This window comes from Fusarium solani (genome assembly GCF_023522795.1).
Source record: "Fusarium solani strain SB1 chromosome Unknown bctg00000011, whole genome shotgun sequence".
Classification (NCBI taxonomy): domain Eukaryota; kingdom Fungi; phylum Ascomycota; class Sordariomycetes; order Hypocreales; family Nectriaceae; genus Fusarium; species Fusarium solani.
Window position 1 is genome coordinate 2,832,780 of NW_027072149.1, and position 22,150 is coordinate 2,854,929.

Sequence of the window (22,150 nt, forward strand, 5' to 3'; positions counted from 1 at the left end):
CAAAGTACAGGGACTGCCTCGCTTCATTAACAGCCAACCCAACCCGTTGTCTAACAAACTAGACCCGAGGATGGGCATAGGCTCCGATCATTTCATAGACCTGAGGTTGAACAGGATCTCCGCTCATTTCATAGACCTGAGGTCGAACAGAATCTCCGCTCATTTCATGAGCTACATGCTGCGGTATAGGCTGCGGTACACCTTGAGACGCCGCACTTTGGACACTTGGCGACACTGGTTGATTCATCCAACCTTGCGACGAGGCGGGATTGCTAACCGAGCTCGGTACAGTCATCATCGAACCTCTCCACTCGGACTGCACCGGGGAATTTGGGCCTGTCTTTCCAGCATTCGCATCAATTGGCGCTGCCCTAGTCGATGGAGCTGGTTCCATTGGAGCAACCTGCATTGGCGAAGGGAGTTGCTGAACAGGGGGAGTATCATCCTTCTTCCGCTGTCGAACGAACCAGAAGATTGCAAATGCTATAAGCGATAGTGCTACGAATCCTCCAATCGCACCACCGATAATGGCTCCGACATTATGATGGTTTGGAGGAGGCAGACGTGAAGGAGGAGGCGGGGGAGGTATGGTAGAAAAAACCGGTTCGGTTGATGAGATATGCGAATTGGTTCGGGTGTAGGTTGTAGTGATAAAGTCTGCATTATTCTGACCATCGTAGGTAAAAGATACGCTCGAAACTCGGGACATGGGGGTCGGTGCACATTTATAGCCCCGAACTCCGTCTGGGTAGGCATACGTTCGACAATATGCAGCCGACTCCTCGGTGCTAGAGCGCAATTCCAGCCGTCAACAACATATCCCATAGGACTGCAGGGATATTCGACTCACCAGCGAAGAATGTGGGCAGCGCTCACGCAGGTATCGTTGCAAAGATTAGTATTCAATGCCGCCTCGCTCTCAATACACTTGAGCCGAACCTCCCACTGCTTGGGCTCTTCAAGCATGCCGCAGATCAACGGTCCTGCACTAATCCACATGCAGGGTTGATGGTTCTCGCAAGTAATTGGGATCCCTGGACGCCCTGACAGCCAACCGCATGTTTCGTCTGGGGCTATGGTGACAGTGACGACGAAGTTTGATAAGCTGGTCGTTTGACGCTTTGCCATGTGTCTGATCTCAGGGACCTCTATCATTTGTGTTTGTGCAGGTGGTCGGCCATGGTCCGTGATATATGATCGTTGCGTGGGCTCGGAGAGGGCTCTTCCCTCTGAGCCCTGTATAGCCCACAAGCCGAGGGCTATCGCAGAATGTAGTAGACTACTCATCTTGAAGTTGACGGAAACGAGATACTGAAGGAATTGTCGGTAGACATGCCTCGCAAAACGCGGGACGGAGGTTCAGTTTTGCACGTCAACAGCATCTGAGCTCAACAACAGCGGCATATACGCATCTCCAGACGACCCCGATTGGTTCCAAGATTGAGACGCCTTACATCCTTGGGCGATAGTGCGCATAATACCAACCAGCCCATTCCCAAGCGGCTGGTAGGGCTGAGGTCCAGAATCGCTGTGGCTTGGTCACCAAACCGCACAAAGTGGTGAAGGTCCCAGGCTGAGACTGGCTTAATGATGTGTGCGAGGGGTCATAATGATGCAGCAGCTAGAATTTAAGCTACGGCCGAGGCTGTGGAGACGAGGAGCGACTGATGAGAAACCCTGTTTTCAACCACCACCATTACTCAACGCAGCTCTCAGAATGGATGTCGGGAAAGCCAAAGAACCTTTGTATTTCTTTGTACCCAAGTAAGTAAAAGCAACCATGCTGTAATTTCTGATACAATGAAAGCTTTCCAATTCGAGAGCCCAGGGGTGGCTTCTTACTGGACTCCAAGCTCAGTTCCAGTCTCTTGCACGGGTGGCTTTGAACCAGCATTTCATTTTCTCCAGGTTACACATTCCTCTATAGCCCCCTCTTTAGCCCCACTGCCGCATAATTATTACTTTTCTCTGTTTCTGTAGCCGCTATATCTCCCATAGTGTCAAGGGCTCAAGTCTTCGGACTTTTGATACATGAAAAAAACAGTGGTTTCCGCAGATGACAGCACGGAGGAGGTAGGGTAGACCCTCTATTCGGCTGATCAGCTAGGCGGTATACAGTATGTGAAAATCGGTTCCGTAGACCCTCCAAATAGTAAGCACACCTTATCCCATGAGCTGCCCGAAGCTTCCGATACGGCCATGATAGGGGGCCAGGCCAATTAAAGCTCTTGTTAGCAACGATACCTCAGTCTACACTGTCTTTTGTCCCAGGAGCAAGTAGACCAGTCATAAGTCTCTAACAGTCACACTCCCTAAAGCCTTCTGTAAAAGGCGCTAGCTGTTAGAGACAACACTGGGATGTGTACGGGCCGGAGGCTTCGGGCAGCTCATGGGATGAGGGGTGCCGCAGGCAGGGCCTGATGTCCTTTTAAGTCTCTTTCGTTCATCGATACATATTACACCTTGCGCCTTGACAGTGTCCTTCTTAGCAGTTGTATCATGTCGTTGTGTAACGAAGGGTCGCAAGATTATGGACTTGATTGAAGATTGAGATGCCTCACGTCATCATGCCGTTAGGCAATATGGCTTCAGACATGAGTGAAACAGCACTGTCTGAGGGCAATGCTCACCACTAAACTAGACAACTAGGAGAAAAGGCAGGAGCAAAGGCACCGTCAGCCACAAAATATGGGCAAACAACCGCAAGACACGGCATAAGGTTGATCAATCGGATCGCTAAGTGTAGCAGGCTACGGACCAGCCATTACGCGTCCTCGTAATTATCATTCTGGTTTGATAGTAATGGCTGTTCGGTGTTGTCAACAGGACGCCTTCCATCAATTGTAGATCCAGTTTAACAGTACGCAATACTAAGCAATATTAAAAGGTCTCGACCATTCATCCTACTTAGGTGTACCATACCTGTCTTCCATACGTTGAGTTTCAGTATCATCACATGTAGCTTTCGTGCCCTACAGTTCCAGATAAACACTTTGCACGGTTCCCCGCAGGTGACGAGTTTCAGCTCTATAGGCTGGCTTTTTTTGTGATGGCGTCCTTAGCTCAGACGTCGGTGTTGACTGACTCGCCACTAGGTGAGAGTGCCTCTCTTCTAAACGTCACTTCGCATCGCTTTCTTCGGTCAAAAAGATCATCGATCGGATATCATGCCTATCGCTGGGCCAAAGAATCTTGGATATCATCGTCTCGTTTTCTTTACTAAGAGCCTCTAAGGCCTTCGGGCAGTATATGGCCGTCCGAGCCGAGTACTGCCGTACGGCTTGCACCGTCCACCTTTACCAGATACACTAGTCTCTAAGTTCTCGCGCACGGCTGACTGGGTCTGTGGTGTAGTCCCCTTGACAAGCTCCATTTCCGCCTCATCTCTCCAGCCGGGCGGGCCATCGCAGATTAGTCCTACCCAGATTCGACGGCCTGTGCATCTCTTCCCGGTTTGACGGATGCCTTCTCCACCAGAGGAGGAAAACAGGGTGACGTTGTGATAAATCATCATTGCCACCGCCTCGGTATCTCTAGACCTCTTAAATAGAAGTAGGTGTCAAGCCTGGTCTAATCATATCAGCTACGCTGATCGATGACGCTAAGTAGATAGCCTGTTTTGCTCCTCGTTTGATGGTTTGGTCATCACCGTTCTAATTATTAGCGTTTTGATAATATCCGTCTAAATACGGCGATTGGGACGTCAGCCTGGGACTCTCAGCTACGTGACTTGCTTGAGCCAAAGAGTAGTAAAATCGCAGCCCCCGGTGGCGTACGCCACCAGGGGAACAATCCGACCAATGATGGCTCTGTGCGACGGTGTGTCGGGAACGACTAGCCTTATTCTGCACCCTTCAACAAACCCAACCAAATAAAGTGACAGCCACTGAACTAACAGAGTCGCAGCAGGGAAAATAGGGACGCAGGTGAGCGATGAGTTGCCATGGCTTGGCGCAGCATATTCAAATCCTCTTCTCGACAACTCCAAGTGTCATCGGTCGCGGGTTCGGCAAATAAGATGTGACGGATATGCCCACATATCATACTTCGCACTAGATATGCATTGCGCCGCCGCCACTGCCATCTTTCAGCTCCGGGCCTCAAACTGCTGGTGACGGCCGTCTAGAAGTGGTGATGTAAAGAACATGTGAAAGAATGCTATATGAGTAGACGCGGGACAGCTCAGATGTCTCCTCATTAATGACAAGGCTGGTGTTTTCCTGAGACATCCTCAACTGTTCACTCAGTTCATGTCGTTCTTTGCATAAAGCAAAGCCAGGCGCCATGCGTCTGTTAAAAGGTCTGATCATCGGGCTTCTAATCGAAAGGGCCCGGACAGCCCTAGCTCCAGCACCTTCAGCACCAGCATCTGAAGCCCCAGCATCTGAAGCACCAACACCTTCAGCACCAGCATCTGAAGCCCCAGCATCTGAAGCTCCAGCATCTGAAGCACCAACACCTTCAGCACCAACATCTGAAGCTCCAGCATCTGAAGCCCCAGCACCTTCAGCACCAGCATCTGAAGCCCCAGCATCTGAAGCTCCAGCATCTGAAGCACCAACACCTTCAGCACCAACATCTGAAGCTCCAGCATCTGAAGCCCCAGCACCTTCAGCACCAACATCTGAAGCTCCAGCATCTGAAGCTCCAGCATCTGAAGCACCAACACCTTCAGCACCAGCATCTGAAGCTCCAGCATCTGAAGCCCCAGCATCTGAAGCTCCAGCATCTGAAGCACCAGCATCTGAAGCTCCAGCATCTGAAGCCCCAGCGCCTTCAGCACCAACACCTTCAGCTCCAGCATCTGAAGCCCCAGCACCTTCAGCACCAACACCTTCAGCACCAGCATCTGAAGCTCCAGCATCTGAAGCACCAACACCTTCAGCACCAGCATCTGAAGCCCCAGCATCTGAAGCTCCAGCATCTGAAGCCCCAGCACCTTCAGCACCAACATCTGAAGCTCCAGCATCTGAAGCCCCAGCACCTTCAGCACCAACACCTTCAGCACCAGCATCTGAAGCTCCAGCATCTGAAGCACCAACACCTTCAGCACCAGCATCTGAAGCTCCAGCATCTGAAGCACCAACACCTTCAGCACCAGCATCTGAAGCCCCAGCATCTGAAGCTCCAGCATCTGAAGCTCCAGCATCTGAAGCCCCAGCACCTTCAGCACCAACATCTGAAGCTCCAGCATCTGAAGCTCCAGCATCTGAAGCACCAACACCTTCAGCACCAGCATCTGAAGCCCCAGCATCTGAAGCACCAACACCTTCAGCACCAGCATCTGAAGCCCCAGCATCTGAAGCTCCAGCATCTGAAGCCCCAGCACCTTCAGCACCAACATCTGAAGCTCCAGCATCTGAAGCCCCAGCATCTGAAGCACCAACACCTTCAGCACCAACATCTGAAGCTCCAGCATCTGAAGCCCCAGCACCTTCAGCACCAACACCTTCAGCACCAGCATCTGAAGCTCCAGCATCTGAAGCCCCAGCACCTTCAGCACCAACACCTTCAGCACCAGCATCTGAAGCTCCAGCATCTGAAGCACCAACACCTTCAGCACCAACATCTGAAGCTCCAGCATCTGAAGCCCCAGCACCTTCAGCACCAACATCTGAAGCTCCAGCATCTGAAGCCCCAGCATCTGAAGCTCCAGCATCTGAAGCTCCAGCATCTGAAGCATCAGCTCCAGCATCCCAAACACCAATTGAGCTGACACCTAATGGGCCCACCGATACTGCCGAAGGGCGTACTGGGGCTCCTAATACTCCTCAGGAGCCAACTAGGGCTGCTAGTGAGCCCACTGGTATCCCCGTGGAAACGCAACCCCGCGCCACGGAATTCAGGACACCTACTAGCCCTTCTGCTAGCCCTACAGGAAAGTCCATCGAATTAGACCTCAGCGACGCTACACTCGGCGAACACGCAACATCTATCATAATCGACGGCGAGACAGCAATGTAAGCCCCTCCTAGCAGCTGCTTCACATCTGTTATAAGCTGACATGTATAATAGTCTGCTAAGAGCTCCACCTAACGGCAACGCATCTTTCAGTATTGACGTCACGAAACCATTAGATATCGCGCCGGGGTGAACTCGTCAGCCTCATAGCTTCAATCAGAGTTGGGGACATTGGCGCTCCCAACTCACAGCTCGGGTTTCTATTGCGACGGGAAAGTACAGGCTCCCGTCTCCAGATGATTATGGACGAGAAATCTATTTACGATAAAGAACTTGAGACTACCGCGGGCAAGTTCGAAGAGGTGGAGAGTGAAAAAACCGAGATTTCAGACAACCCAAAGGTAGACATACTCCAGGAATCTGGGGATAACCCCGTGGATCTCACTGTTCGTGGTCTCATGTTAGTGGAAGCGGAGAGAGCGGCCCTCTCGGCTGAGACCACTCGGATAGAGTCTGCTCCTAGTGGTCAGGAAACTAGCGTCATCAGTGGAAATGGCAAAGGTGGCGAGGGCAGAGAATCTGGGAGCTTCGGCTCTGTGTCTAGCCTCTCCGAAACTGGCACTGGCACTAGCCCTGCTTCGCCAACCAGTTCTGGGCCTGTGGCGATTGTGCCAAACGAGGGCGGACATAATCTTATGGTGAACAGAGTCGCGGTATATGTGGTACCTCTTATCGCAGCTTTTCTACTTTAAGAACATCTAGGTATAGCTTAGTAGCCGTTGGTGAAATCGCGACTACTCGGGGGCGCCATCTAGAAAAGCGGCCGACCTGGTGGTCCCCGCTGCCCACTGCCGTCTATCCCGAACTTGTCTCCGCTATTTCAAGATGGCTCCGCATTTGCACGCCCAACCTTTCCGCCATGCAGACACATCCAGGTTCCCTTTGATTCACTATGCAGCAACACCATGGCTGTCTCACGTGAGGTTGGGTGAACCGGCGGAGATATCCCCAAGCGATCTTCTAGATCTACTTGAATTGTCGGAAGACTCACTGGTCGAAATATGGGTACGCACATACGAGCAAATGAAACCCTACGCAGCCGACTGCCCGCGAAGCGGCGCCAAGCTTATACACTTCATATCGAGATACGGTTTAACAAAGCTGGCTTCATGCCTGCTACAGGATTGTGGTGAAATCGGCGCTCTGGTGAACATGCAAGACAGATGGGGCAGAACACCGCTATCTTGGGCCGCTCAGAATGGAAACGAAGCGGTGGTCAAGCTGCTCCTCGACATGGGCAAGGTCGACATGGCTGCAGAAGATGTATGCGGTCTGACTGCATCTCAATTCGCGGATTTTAATCATCATAAAAGGATAGATGATTACTAGCACGGGGGGCCCCGACTATACCTGACTTCTACGGCCTACAGGCTTTATTCGCCGAACCCTCAAGTACTATCTCATAAGATACTCTCCACCTGGTTCACATTTTTCTAATATTATTCGATGTTTAAGCAATCTCTGAAAATCCTAATAGAAGTGCTTTACCCAAGCTGCGTGCTAATCCTTAAGCTGTTCTGATGATGATCTTGATCCCAAAGTCCAGGCAAGAACCTTTTGTACATCCGGACTGGTTACGAATTGCGTATGGCAGTTCTGTTCTTCGTTACTTCAGGCCAATTGCTACAAGTATCTTCTTTCAGAATACCCCGGCCTATAAGTCAATCACAACCTTCTTTCCACAATAACAAGAATTAATACAAATGATACTTCAAGCTCATTGGGCCCAACTAAACGCCAATGAAATATAGCAGGCTCTACGGGGGCACATCTCCAAAGTTTTGTCCTGGGTCTACAAGCGCCACCTCCGTTTATCCCTGTCGGTACCTGGTATACAAGGCCTTAAAGTCTACTAGAAGCTTGCCTTCTGAAGCTATAGAAGGTCGATAGAGCATGGGGAGATTAGCTAGTGAATGGTGGCCTGCTGTATCCTGGCTGTTGTTTAGGGAAGATAGGGGCTTCAAAAGCAAGGAAAGCTGCTTGCAAGTATCGACGTACCTTGGCTGAGAGGGCCGCTTCTTATTGGCTGTTTATTTTCTGTGACTTGATGGCTAGGACAAAACTTTTGAGATGTGCCTCTGTAGGCAGTAACTAAAAAATTAGCTCCCCCTATTACCCCTAAAGTTATAGAGGCATTAGGGACAGGCCCGGTTGTAGTCAATCCGAGCGTGATCTACCGATAAGTAGCCACAGGGGTTAAACGATGTGACGTGCATCAGCTTGGCCGAAAACTTTTGAAAGCTTCCTCCGTCCGTTGGAGCACGATTGCCTGTGCGTCAGTGCGGGGAGATTTGCATGCGAGTGATGCTGCGAACACCGATCGGCCGCCACAGGGCTATGCGTGTGCAGGGTTGCATAGCAATGGAATACCGTAAGCCGGGCTATTAGCTATCCGGCAACTAGCTTTTAAACCCGCTGCGTCTCGCCTCTGTATTTTAACATTCATTAAGCTTTTTTTAAGCTTTCGCCTCCCGTCGAAATCGTTCCAGCGCCGTCCACCAAAGCCATCGCACTCACCGTGCGACTTGGCAAATAGCATTTCCCCTTGGGCAAATTACCGTAATGGAACTAATAAAGCTGGTATGGAGACTCCTCCTTCTGTTCCATGCTGTTAGCCCGACGATGGCTCGGCGCGGAGGAGGCGGTGGTGGTGGCGGCGGCGGCGGCGATGGCGAGGAGGATGATGATAGCGATGGCGGCGACTACCGTAAGAACTCGTGAAATTCGCTCACTTTTGAGTTCAACTAGTGGCCTTGGCGCATTACTTCCCGGGTGATCACTTCCTCATACAGTTAGTGTGAGGAACTGATCAATCGAGGGGTAATATCAGAAGATCAGATGTTCCTCTCGACCAAGATTTCTGCCATTTCTCTTTCATCCGATCTGAAGCTATCACCACCGCGTTTTTCATACGATGCCGCCCCTCGGCGAAGTTGACCCTAATACCGGCTGGGGCGTGGCCCCAACACCAAGGAAGAAGCCCGGGCCTAAGCCCAAGCCTCTCGAAGAGCGGAAACCAAGGAGGATATTGCTAATCCAACGACCAGAGAGAAGCTATACACCAGAGCAGAAAGCAGAAGTCCTCGTGTGGTTAATTCACGGCCACGTTATAAAGAAAAAGAGGAAGAAGAAGCCCACGCTTCGTGATGCCGTAAAACACTTCCGGATACCGTACAGCACGATCCGCGGATGGCACGTTAACCGTGAGTCCTTTCTCGAAGAACACCATCGCAAACTTTGCCCTAAGTGGCCAGACCTCGAAGATCGAGTATACCTCTCTTTCTTAGAGCGCCGCACCCAAGGGAAAGTAGCTACGACCTCTTGGTTCCGCCGGCAAGCCCGGGCTATTTACAAGGAGTTACACCTAGACCAAAGCTCCCAATTCCCCTTCTCTACCGGTTAGTGGAGGGGCTTTCTTCGGCGTCACAATATCATAAAGCGACGAGTGACAAAGTAGTCAACCAAGCGGCCAGAGGACTATATCGACGTTGTGAATAGATTCTTACGATTCATCAGGCGCATCTCTACATTACGATTCTAATCTCAGACCATCACGATGATCTTAAACTCGCCAAAGCGCCGGTTTTATCGGCGCCTAATACTTAACTTAGACGAGACCCCGATTCCATTTGAGTGAGAATATAACCCTACTCGACGATGAGGAAGAGGAAGAGGAAGAGGAAGAGGAGGAGGAAGAGGGGAATAATAGCAAGGACGAAGACTGGGATAAGAAAGCAGTGTGCGGCTATATAGGACATGCGAATCGGGCTCCCCCCAGGCTTGAGTCCTGGGGGACTGGATGGAATTCGCGCGGGTAGTCGACAGAGGCATTTTATTTTGTCAAAATTCAACCACAACGATACATCTAGCGATATGTGTATAAAACGATAGAGAAGAAAGCAATTGATTGATCAATTTCTATAGAGTCATTTTTTATTTTATCGTTGGCTAACAGACACGCAAAAGAAAGCATCTAACTCGGTATCGAGACGAAAGCATGGTCTGAGCTCAGAGGCTGCTTACGAAATATCGTCACACCCTGGTCGCTTGGCCTAGACCTCAAACCAATGAAAGGAGGGCTTGGACCGGACGGTATCCTTGTTTGCTCCACAGTGATTTCCTGAAACAGCTAGCTGAACTGAGTATGAACAGGGGCAGTTCGATATACTGATGACTTTAGCCAATGATAGCATGGCTTGGACCGGACGGTATCCTGGTAGGCTCCACAACGATGTCTTAAACAAGGGTAAATTTCGTTTTGCCCATAGAACTGGCCGAGCGAGTAGTCAAGCAAGCACTGTCGAGACTAAACGACCGGATAGTAGCAGACATCATTGTATTGCGCACAACCTAGACTTTATCACCCTACATAGCATGAATTCAAGATGCAATACATATGATTTTGAGGGGCCGCTTGGTTCATTAAGAGGTTATCATGCATCCTTCGTCGCCGGGTTTACTTTTCCACCACGATCACTTGTCGCGATTGTTCTTTGCACCTACCCTAGATCGCTGTATTTTACCTGGCGGCGCTGAGATAGCAAGTGCCGGGTTGAGCTCTTATTTGCTTTTTTCCCATCAGCTCGCAAACTCTCAACAAGCGCTTCCGTCCCTCCGAAGCCAGTAATCGTTTCTCAACCCTGTCAGCCCATCCAATTATGTATTGAGTCTCGAAATTAAGCTCGCCCCTTTACCAGGTATATTGTAGAATACGCGTCGCACCGACACGTAGAGGGAGATCAAAAGTGAAGATGACCAAAACACCGCCGGAAGCATGCGATTTGTTCTGCCGTATCCCCTCGAGATCCTTCGCGCCCTGAGATCATGCCGCCTCCATCGGTTTCGGTCGAGTCCAAGAAGCAGAAAGAACGGGATCGTGGTAGAAAACGGCGTCAACAGTTGCGTCGGCAGGGTCAAGCGCGACAACTCCGGGAAGTTGACAGCCATGAAACCATCCGGCTAGTGAGCCAGGTCCATGACGTGGAGGACGAGGTTACCAGCCGTGAGTTGGACTTACCAATCCAAGATACCTCTACCTGCTATCAAACTCACGGTCCCGCATCTTGTTAGATCGTCCACACGAGCACTCCCATCGAGGCCATCCTGCCACCTCGTCGGCCAGTATTCAGCACCCCCTACCAGAGACCTCTACTTTTCGAGATTCCTCTGTCAGCAACTATACTCCTCCACGATTATGTCCCCCCACAGCTGCGTCATTGGGCCCTCCAGTGACGCGTTCTCCGAGAGATATAAGACGAACGAGCGGTGCGTCTGAAGCCGTCGCTGGTTCAACAAGCGCGGGAGAACCGTTGATGCAAGGGTCATCCGAGACGGCAGCTACCGCCGTGTCGGGTCTTTCGGATGCAGACGAAGAGGTGCAAGCAACAGTGGGTCGTCCACGAAGAGACCCAGCCTTGTCGGAACGTGACCTCACACGACTCCGCGTCCGAGCCTATCGAGCCCGTCAACATTCGTCAAGGATTCTACAGACTGCCCAACCCCAGGATAATGCCCTTTTTTCAAACTGGATTGATTCAGAAAACGAGTGTTCTGCCCAGGATAATCCATGTTCTCCACAGAACGATCCGACCTTGCCTGTTCGTTTCCATCAAGGTGACGACGCACAACAGGCAACAAGCGACTGGAGACGAATTAATTCGAGCTCTTCGGCCTCTTCGACGATCTTGACCTCGGACTTTGCTCTCGCTCCGTTTGATACTAATGATCACTACCCCATAGCAGACGATCATTACCGTTCGCTTTCACCCGACCGCTCGATACCGGTAAGGGAGGACCCAACATTCCCAGCCGCCGACCGAATACAGGTGGATCTTCCATACCTCGATAGCTTTATTGAGGCTCTTCAGGCTCAGGAGACACGGAGCGGCCTCGACTTCCTTGAGTCGCAAACCACGACATATGATCGTATCTTTAAAACATTGTTTACTGCCGAGTGTCACTGTAAGTCTGTCCCTCCACCGCATCGTGTGTGTTTAATCCCATCATCTGATAGGAGGCTTTTTCAGGTTCAGGTTCACATGAGACTCATGATCATGCACGGTCTCATAGCCTTCAAGAAAGGGCGCGGTTCCTCCAAAATTCATTACCACCGCTCACGACTGTCTTTGACGAGCGCTTTGCCCATGAAGCCACCAAATACCTTCACCAATGGAAGGAATTTCTTTCTGATGAACCTGCTGAGCCTTTATCTTTCCACAAAACCGAAGCTACTCTGGAGCGTGGTCCAGCCCATGTCGAACGGCGGTGGGACGTCGATAGTATTTGGTTTGGGCCCAAGAGCCTGCAGGCTGTCCGCAAACCCGGCATTTTCCGCTTGTCTTTTATGCCGCCGTTCAAACGCAATCTGTCCACGGATCAGGTAATCCGGCCGCACGGCCTCGATCTTGCCACTAGCCGACATATTCTGTTTGGATCAGTGAACACATCAGGGGTTCGCTTTGACGTATACCTATTCTTCCCCGAGGCCTCCAAAGCGTCTGCATCACGCAACGGATTGTCTCTGGATCGCCAGAAGGACCTCTACGACAGTATAATCATCCCGGCGGCGTTTAGTAGCATCTCTGATCCTCTCCGCCAAGAACTTCCTAGGTCGTTTGATATTGCCTACGCAAAGTCTCGTTCCTTTCAGGAGCGGCCCGAGATGGGTCGATGGAGAGCAGGAGATGATAGTAGGGCTTGCCACTTACAATACACGCTGCCGACTGACGATCTCGCGCCGTTTTGGAGTTCCATCGTTCAGAAGGCCGATTCTTTTCTTGTCCGGACCAAGAGTGGAGAAAGTGTTGCATACTTCAAGAATCCACGGTTGCTCTTCCAGTCCCATGATCTCAAGAACATCTTTGCAACACCAAGCCTTCACGAAACCATGACGCTTGTCCACGATACTATCCTTAGCGGCATGGACCCTGAGCAGATGGACCTGCACTCTTGCTGGCTCGATATCGGGACGCGTGACTATGTCCCTGACCAAAAACGCGGCAGCGACAATAGGGTTGAGCCTTTTACACTGCTATGGAAAAGTGATTGCCATCAACACCTACATCAGAGACTTTCTGCAATTGCCCCTGCAACGCCTCTTGCAGCAAGTCACTTCCGCTCGTTTCTCCTTCGAGATATCGGAACGTACCACTCTCGAATCAAGGCGACGGGAGCCGTCACCCCAGGCTGCCCCAGGAGTCGTGAGCCTGCCGTTATCCGTGCCAAGGCATATAACTGCAACAAAGAACTCTTCTCGGTCATGTACAGCAACTATCGTCTTTTCGGGTCTGGATACCTTCCTTTACTAGCGTTCGATGACGAGATGATCGACGATCTCTCTTCTTCTAGTCAGAGTCGCGAACGGGGCACTAGAACGCAGCTGTCCCGTGCCGCAATTCTGAAGGCCTGGAATGCGAATAAGCGACACCTGAGGTCTGTATCAGATCCAAAGATGCTGTCAAATTATGGGGTTCGAAAAGAGGTCACCTTGCGCTTCGACATCATACTGATGATGTGGGCCAACGGCTATTTCCAGGCTACTCGTGAAAGCCACACCGGGCCACTCAATCGGACGGCTCCTCTTGTAGAGGAACTCGGTCTTCATCATTTGCCCTTCTGGACGATTCCTACCAAAGAAATAAACGCAATTCTATTTACGCAGGCCGCTCGCTTTGTTCTTCCGCTGGACCACTTATTTTTCCAAGCCGGCACCGGCTTCACTGAGCAACCAGCACAGTCCAACGTAGCAGAGCGTTACGTCCAGAGTATCCTCGGCTTTTACACGGCTCAGATGCTTTGTCGACTCTTGGTCCACAGCTTCATTGGTGAGAAAATGCTGCATTACGACCAGTGGATCTGGCTTTCGCGCTGGACGGTTCTCAACAGACCCTCTCGGCGTCGTGAGGAGCTACTTGAACGGCAGGGTCTGGGACTAGAAGATACTATAATGACTTCTGGGATGCTATGGATCCCTTCCGCCAAGATGGACTGGCAGCGTGGCCATCTCGCACTCGATGTACTCGTTGGCTTGTACATTCCGCGCAACCCTTTGCATCCCCGACTCGCCTCGCAGGTTAATGTTCAAACCCTGACTGTGTCTAAAATCACGGTTGATATGTTTTTTCAGCAATGGCTGAAGGAAGCTCGGGTAGCATTCGAAAGTGATCAGAACCAGGAGGCAGAGGAACTCGTGGAACGGGCGTTCTCTCTCGCAGTTGAAGAAATTGCAAGAGCGTATCATCAACATATTCTCTTGAAGTTGCAATCATACTGGGAACGAGATCGTTTAAGAATCGGTCAAGACAAAATGCCCCCCCTTATACGGTTGCAAGAAGGTATGGAGGAATCAGCGGCTGAAGACGGTCAGATTGTGACCGCTCAGACAATATGGGAAGTTTATGCTGAGGCATGGGCTCTCTATGCTCAGCTCTACTCAGATACCGACCCAGATAAGCTACCCCAAGAGTTACCCTACTGGATGACTACACGAAAGTACGTACCACCTCACGATGGCTGGTCGTCTTTCGTGTTCCGTCATCTTTTCCACCGACCCAACCCACCGTCGTGGAATCATCTTTACTTCCTCAGACTCTACCGGGCGTTCAAAGAGTCTTGGGAGACAGTTCAGCAATATGCAGGGCCGTTCGATCGCCGGTTTCGTCATGTAATTGGAGATTATATCATGGTTGCTCTCAACAGTAGTCAGAGAAACGAGGTCGGCACCTATCAACACGACAAGTCTTGGTACCAGGGAAAACCAACATTCTTCAAGATCCAATTTTGGGCGCCATACTTCTCTCCACCAGAAGATAACGTTCGTATTCCATGGCAATGGGTCCGTGACCACGAGACCCGACACCCAGACATCGCACCAGACACGAAGTCCGAGGATATGACAGTGGAATATTTCCACTCCTTGGAAAGGGTGCTTTGTAGATTATGGTGGAAATGCATGTTCGAGACGGATCGCTTGTGTAATACCGGACTAGCACGGCGGAGTTTGATCTGCTTGTCTGTCCTTGAGCACTTCTCGAGACTTGTCGGCCCACGATGGTGTGCAGAACATGGACGACCCTATCTGCTCCCTTGGCACCTGCCACATTGGGAGGACCGGGAACGAGGAAGAGAGGACTTCTTGCTTCTGCCCATTTCAGCCGGCATCGTCTTGAAGGAGTACGAAGGGACCAAGCACTTTCGACCGACAATACTGCTGCCTACCCGACATAACATGATGTGGTTGCTTAATGTCGTTGAATCCGTCCCCGATCTTTGTGAACGTACTCAGGAACAGATCCAATGGATGGACAAGGTTCTTGACAACAACGAGGGCCAATTCGCTCTTCGCAGTCATCTGAATGCCAAAGCTACGGCCACGGCTGAAAGGGATCAAGCCGATCCACTTCTGCGATGTTTTCTATCACAGACAGAGCCTCCACAAAGGGTTGTTCGAAGTGATGAGTGCGCCTACAACACGGATGGGGGCGAAGAGAATGGTTGCTTCATAGCACTCGACGAGGATGGCCATTGCGACGATGAATCCTCTGAAGAGGCCGATTGAGACCTTCACATATCGTCTAGGGCACGTGCTCTTGACCTCCTCCAGCGCCGAGTTGTATTGGACTATGGGAGCAAGAAGACAGGGTCAAAGGCGGCGAGCGAGGACGACGATTATTACCCCGTATTTCGGCTCGATTTCGTTAGCATCGTCGGTCTACCGCGTCGGCCGATCTGCCGGTCTAGCCACTTCTTTGACAATATCACAATATCCTTTCGCCACTGGAGTGCCCCATATGCCGCAAAGCATGTGCAGGGCATCGATTTCGACCTAAGCGGCCGTACCTTCCGCATTGCCACCGGCGCCACTCGAGAAGCTTGGTTCATCGTCATGCATCCGAGCCAGAGAGCTGCTGGGACCAACAACCCCCGCCGACGACACGATACAACACATACGAGGACTGCCCTCGTACAGGGCCGTGCTCTGTTACTCGCATCGTACATCAAGGACATCTTCCTTCAAGGTGAGCTCCTTGGTGAAGGTGTTGAGCCGAGGTGGGCCCTCGGAGGCAAGGAGACGCAGATGATTGCCTTTGACAAGTGGGTCATATTCCAGACACTATTCATGGATGGCTGGACGGAGTTCCTCGAAAGGTTCTCCGTAGAAGACGACCCTTTCTGGACCGATCATCAGCCCGCCTTCCACGCGTACGACTATGGCGCCAACATCAACATAGAAGTCAACGAAGGCATAGCGAACCTCGAAGAAGAGACAGTCATCAGGCCAGCCTATCTCGACGGTCTGGACGACGAGTCCGACGAGTCCGACGACGGTGATGATGATGGAGAAAACAATAGTTTGCCGGCGACACAGCAAGGATGGGAGCGAATTAGAGGAGAGGAACGAGAGGATGAGCTCGACGAGCTATACGATCAACCAACCGTCGAAGTGGAAGACAACGATGGCCTGTTCGTGTCGGAGAGGGCGGACGATGTTGCTTCTCAAACACCACCTAGCCTCAGTCCAGGGCGAATCGATGCGGATTATCGAGGTATTGTTGACGGCGAAGCCGACGCGAACAGGCACAATGGTGACGACGACAACAATGGTGATGGTGATGAAGAGCGGGAGCGGAGGTTCCTTGAATGGATGAACGAATCCGAGAACACTGATGTGGGCCAACATAACGGGACTCAGCTACAAGATCAGGAGCATCAATACGATGGGCAAGACAACTCCCAGCAGCAGCCGTTGAGCCCAGATACTGACGGTAGTGGCGACGTCCGTCCAAGGCAAGCACCAGACGTCTCGCCACCCAGTCTACCTCCATCATCAGCATCGGTACCAGCAACGGAGGACCAGAGAGAACATGATGCGTTGTATAGTCCTGGCCTGATGCGGTTGCGTGAGGCCCTTGAGGCGAAGTATAACCTCGACAACATCAGCCACGTCTCCTATGCCCTGGCTGTTGACGTTCATTGTACTGCAGCAAACAAGTATCCCGATGCAGAAGGAAGACCAGGTCCTCCTGTATGTTTACTTGCCGACCGTAACCGGGTGGCTGGGGAGTTTTACGGGAGCAACTATACCTTCTACCCACTCGGCTTCCACCCAGCGTACGGCAATTTCACATCGGATCGTCCACCTGCCTTCCTGGATAGTGACCTGTTTACTGTCATGAAGGAGAACATGAGCCACCAGAACCAGGGTGCCGACGTGCTTTCGTTCGGCTTCTTCCAGGGCTATTCCAACCTGAAACGGTCTATCCGTCATGGGCCTCACGACCTGCTAGCCAGCCACGGTCTCGCCACAGCTGCTCTCACCATTCCCTCGACGGAGGCTCAGCGCACGGCGCGGCTCAAGGACAAGCAACAGCGGCTACTGGCCCAGGTGCGGGGGCGACTCACACCTGACAACCCTGGCGCATCGACACCTTTTGCGCGGGAGAGACAAAGGGTCGAGGCAGCCATGCAGGCGAATGAGTTTGCGTTCCGATTCGAGCAGGTTATTTCCATCGATGCTCCACGACTCGTGCGCCGTCGTCGAAACTTCAGTAGCGTACTACAACCCATCTTCCAGCTCATGCGACTCTTCCTCAAGGAGAAACAGCTCTATGCAGGTATCCTCCGGCGTTTCTCTCCTGATATCTTCCCAGGAGTCATGGTGGCTTTCGCCAAGGTTATGGAGGCAGCCATAGCAGAAATGGACCGCCGCTTCCGCGAGGCTGGGTCGAAAGGACTGGGCATGGCTCTCTCCGAGGGTGTCGCTGCGCTCGATCGACTGGGCAACTTTTGCTTCACCGGGGACCCGAGGGTGCTCCCTACCAAAGTTATGAGGCTTCTCGGTACGATTGATAGTCTAAGAACATGCGGATGGCCATTCATATCGCCGCGAATGCTGGACATCCGAGAAGGGCGAGGACTCGTCAACCTTGTGGGATGGCCACAGTTGAGCAACGGACGGCCCGTTCTGATGCACGTTGCCTCGCTAGAGTATCACTACGATAGAACGGTGGCATCCAACCGACACAGTCAATTGTGGTTCGCTGAACTTGGGGGCCGATCGATAGACGGGATGGACAGGATGACGACATTTCTCTACGAGGTGTTCCGAGATCTATGGGTACCAGAGACGGTCGCTTTTATCGCGCGCCAAGTTCGTCGTGGCTTGAACCGTGGTATCCGTAGTGGCGGTAGGGACGGCGTTGGATCACATGGGGATGCCGACACGGGTAACGAGGAGAGTGCTCGGGCGATGATTGCGTTAGAGGCCTGGGAGGCGCAAGACAGTCCCTTCAAAACATCGTACGTGCCAGGAGTCTCTTTAGCTTCCCCAGCGTTCCTGACATTGCCACAGAAATTTCGAAAAACTATCAGCGCAAGTACTCAAGTTCGATGACCGTCCGACAGCTGAATCGAGGATGGTGCTAAAGACGAGACGCGACTTTGCAGAAGAGATGTTCGTTGCTCTGATGGAGGGCGGCAGAAAGGGTCACCCAGGAGTTGAGTCTATCGCACCGACACATTCGACATGGCCTTCTATCCTCCGGGCCGCCATCCAACACACCAGAGGCGTCTTTGCAACGAGGGCCCAGTGGGTCTCGGGTATCGCAGCTGCTATGGTATCTGCGAGTATCGAGTGGGTACCTGGCTCTCATCGCCGGAGATTGACGCATCAGCAGGTAGTACAACTCGTCGGAGCAGCTGCATCCGCCACTGTCCTCGCGGCTCGGCCCGACAGCCTCAAGAGGCGGGCGCTCGAGGCGGAGGCTCGTAGGTCGGTCGATTCGGTTGGCGTCAAGCGAGCGAGGATCCGACCACGAATCGATCTAGGCTGTAAGATACCGTTCAAGCAGATCCCAGATATTGTGGAAAGAGGCTTCACCGAGATACGTCGGCTATTTGCGAAAGGAGATCAGGGCGTACTATCCCACTACTGTGTGGCGTACTGCTGTCTGACAGAATGCCTCGAGGATCCATTATGTGATCTTATGCTCATGCTCACGTTAACCATCACAGCGTCGAGTGCAACCCCCGAGGTTCGGCCCAATACAAAGGCCTTCAACGTGACGACTAGGAGAAGGGACCCGGCTCTTCTAGCAGCCAACATGGTGACGAGAATGCTCTGGTTCCTGCGGCCGGAGGCATTTCCATGGGACAAAGACCGTGATTCAGTGCTGCGGGTGTCTGAGATGACGAAGAAAATCGGTGAGTCATATCCACGGTCCCGTTCAACGTCGACGAAATAGGATGACTGATTACCTAACCGTCTGTAACCGTAGAGCACAAAGGGGTCAACAACCGAATGCTTCGAGAACTGGGTTGGATTAAAGTCAAGGGCAATCGGGATAGCCCACGCAACTGCGAGTCACGTCTCACGCCTAAAGACGAGCTCTTCAAATTACGTAACGACCTAATATTTCTCATGAAGGAGCCGAGGAGTTTTATTGGCAGTGTATTCAAGAGTAATAAGGAAGAATGGGTGGATAGATGCTCGGCTATTATTAATGATAGGTAGCTAAGACAGGGTTGCAGGTAAAAACAAATCTTCAACAGCGTGCTGCACTTACACTGTTATCACTACGAGGCTATCTTGTAAATTGCTAGAACTTCTCAGTGTAGGACAATCCTTCTTCTATTGCCTTAACATTTCTTAAGCGAGGAGTTCAAGTGGCTTGACTACTTTGGCTTATAAGACGTTCTCACTCCGGCGTGATACATGTTCTCACCATTTGTCCTCGATACCCCCACAAAAACACCCGCCTCCCAGTCTTTTGAGGTTTGCTTATTCATGGAAACCTCTGCTGATTTGTGAAAAACCCTGCCTCTTGCCATAGTAGCTTCAGCAGTTGCAATGACAGTTTTATCTCTTAGTAGCCCATTCTTGTTCTCAACCTGTGCAAAGGTATGTAACGTTGGAGGTATCACCTCACGCTCGGACTTAGTTGGGTTTACCATTTCAGGCGTTTGCGTTATCTGTGCTGTGACGGTCGTGTCGTCGGTAGGTCGGTGTTGGCATCCCACAGTAAAAGGGGCTCGGACATTGTGCTCGTAGTAAAATGGCCGTGGCACCGTATCCTTGAACAGCTCGTGATTGGTTGTGGGGGGAGCGACCGGGTCGTTCGTGTAGAACTGAAGCTGCGGGGGTTTGGAAGGGAGCAGACGTTGGTGAGAGTCCGGGAAGCTCTGAATCACGACGGTTAGTATACTATACGGGGAAAAAGAAAGAAGAAAAAAAAAACCCCCTAGCTGAGGAAGGTGTGTGCTGAGTACACACCGATGAAGCACTCACTCTCAATTCCGGAAGCTTATCTGAGATCGATCTTGCTACGGCTGCTATCTTGGGGTCGTGGTTCTGCGAGACAGACGAAAGAAACCGGGATGAGCGCACATCAGGACCAGACCAGACCAAGGGAGTACCCACTAGAATGAAGCTTGGATTCATCATTGAGGCGCCAAGCGGGAAAGACGACATGGCGGCTATCTCAAAGAGGATCGTGATCCTCTGATATCACGTACAAGAAAGGAGGGCTGGAACATGATGCGGACGAGGGTAAGCGGGGAAGCCGCCATGTTTTGGGTTCATTGAACGGGACGGCTCATGTGATTGTATGACTTAGGCGCTAAGGCAGCCATGCAGCATCATGCGGCGGCCGGAATCTCCCACAGCCTGATGAAGAGTGTCAATTCTGCATGCTCGACCAGACATCGCATGAAGAGCCAGCTACGCGACCTTTGGCTTGCCCCCCGTGTTGTTAGGCTTTAGCCTCATTTGTTTATCACTTTGTCTCTATCCTCGGCCGGCCGGCCGGCCGGCCGGCCACCCCATCATCATCATTCCATCTGTGCACAAGTAGAGACACGGCATGGAGCTCGCTGCGCAGTGTCATCCAGAAGACCGAGAATGGACACAGAATCGGAAGTTTGAGCCTAGCTTACGCTATGGAGACGACATAGACACGAACTTAATCCATGTCCCCAGCGATAACGAGGACTGGACCCACGTGGCATGCGAAGACGACCATCCTTGCAGCAACCGCGAGCGTATCGCACCGCATATCGACAGCATATTCATTGAGCCGACTTTTTCTTAGTGGATAATTTTCAGGCTGAAGAAGAGTGGCTAAAACCACGCAAGGCTTGACATGTAGTAGCCTAAACATTTACCGACAGTCACATACCACGGCGAAGCACTTCCGGTCACATAACGTCGATGGCGCACGGGAGATTTAATGATGTTTCCGAGCCCTCATTTAGGGAGCTCAACTACTTATACAGGTTCCCTGAATGCGGAACGTGACCTTGGATATGTGATATAATACGAGAAGTCTTTGAGTTTTGTGATACTTACAGAATGAGAAGGAAGTGACTTTATCTTCAGAGCTGAAATACTGATAGGAAAGTGGTGTGGATGCTCCTGGCAAATCATGAACTCGACCGGTTGAGCACGCGACGTTAAGTAACACAACCTCAACTGGAATGTGATAAGCTGCGCATTAGTCTAGACGGCTCTGAGCGTTGTGGATTTAGCGTTATAGTAACCGTAGGTGGCTGAAAGGCGGATAACGTTCGTGGAATAGGGAAAAGAGGGGTGATGTAAAAGAGTTCGTCGGGGTGGTTGCAATAGTTATGCTTTTGTCATTTAGAGTTTAGAAATGTTCCCGGCTGCGGCTGAAACTGGCCAAGTGGGTATAGCAAAGAAATAAGATTACAGCCATTGACTTACTTTATACAGTGAATAACGCTACATCGTTCGCGGGATCAGTCGATATTGGTCTAGAGCCTATGCTACCGACTGGCGGGTGTGGAGTAAGGGAGCAGGGTGAGTGCGGCGATGGAGTATTCGTGTATGCGAGTTCCACGTAGAGTCAGTAGGTCTGAACATTCCGAGCCTTTAGGAGTAATAGAATCACTAGTTACGCCTACTTTGGGTTGCAGAGTAAAGGATGAGTAGATAAAAGGCTGTTATTGAGATCAACTCAAATAGTATGTACAAATCCGTGACCCGTAGATTGCATTTTGGTTACAGCAGGCCCGTGATAGAGACGAGACACCATTATTAATGCCAAGTTTGTATTTCTAGAGAAGCTTCCTGTACGGGTATAGATTTCAATAAAGTGGCTGGATGATACGCATACCAATCATAAGTTGTATGCAGAGTATGTATCATTTTCGCCTCTTGTGGTTGTTTGTGGAA

At 51.4% G+C, this 22,150-nt stretch overlaps 4 protein-coding genes across 4 annotated transcripts; 3 read left to right on the top strand and 1 right to left on the bottom strand.

Annotated features, from left to right (window-relative positions):
* Nucleotides 1–58: 58 nt before the first annotated feature.
* MRS44_016020 (uncharacterized protein) lies at nucleotides 59–1,287 on the bottom strand (the record flags this gene model as incomplete). Its single annotated transcript, XM_046271865.1, has 2 exons — nucleotides 59–788; nucleotides 851–1,287. 2 exons carry the CDS (start codon nucleotides 1,285–1,287, stop codon nucleotides 59–61), a joined length of 1,167 nt encoding a protein of 388 aa, XP_046123985.1.
* Nucleotides 1,288–6,197: 4,910 nt separating this feature from the next.
* MRS44_016021 (uncharacterized protein) lies at nucleotides 6,198–6,653 on the top strand (the record flags this gene model as incomplete). The annotated part of the gene is made up of 1 exon (XM_046271860.2): nucleotides 6,198–6,653. The coding sequence occupies one exon, from the start codon at nucleotides 6,198–6,200 to the stop codon at nucleotides 6,651–6,653; it is 456 nt and encodes a 151-aa protein (XP_046123987.2).
* Nucleotides 6,654–6,786: 133 nt separating this feature from the next.
* MRS44_016022 (uncharacterized protein) lies at nucleotides 6,787–8,682 on the top strand (the record flags this gene model as incomplete). The annotated part of the gene is made up of 3 exons (XM_065619457.1): nucleotides 6,787–7,224; nucleotides 8,423–8,479; nucleotides 8,539–8,682. The coding sequence occupies 3 exons, from the start codon at nucleotides 6,787–6,789 to the stop codon at nucleotides 8,680–8,682; spliced, it is 639 nt and encodes a 212-aa protein (XP_065475529.1).
* A 193-nt stretch (nucleotides 8,683–8,875) lies between these two features.
* On the top strand, nucleotides 8,876–9,364 carry MRS44_016023 (uncharacterized protein; the record flags this gene model as incomplete). Its single annotated transcript, XM_065619458.1, has 1 exon — nucleotides 8,876–9,364. One exon carries the CDS (start codon nucleotides 8,876–8,878, stop codon nucleotides 9,362–9,364), a length of 489 nt encoding a protein of 162 aa, XP_065475530.1.
* Between the last annotated feature and the right edge of the window lie 12,786 nt (nucleotides 9,365–22,150).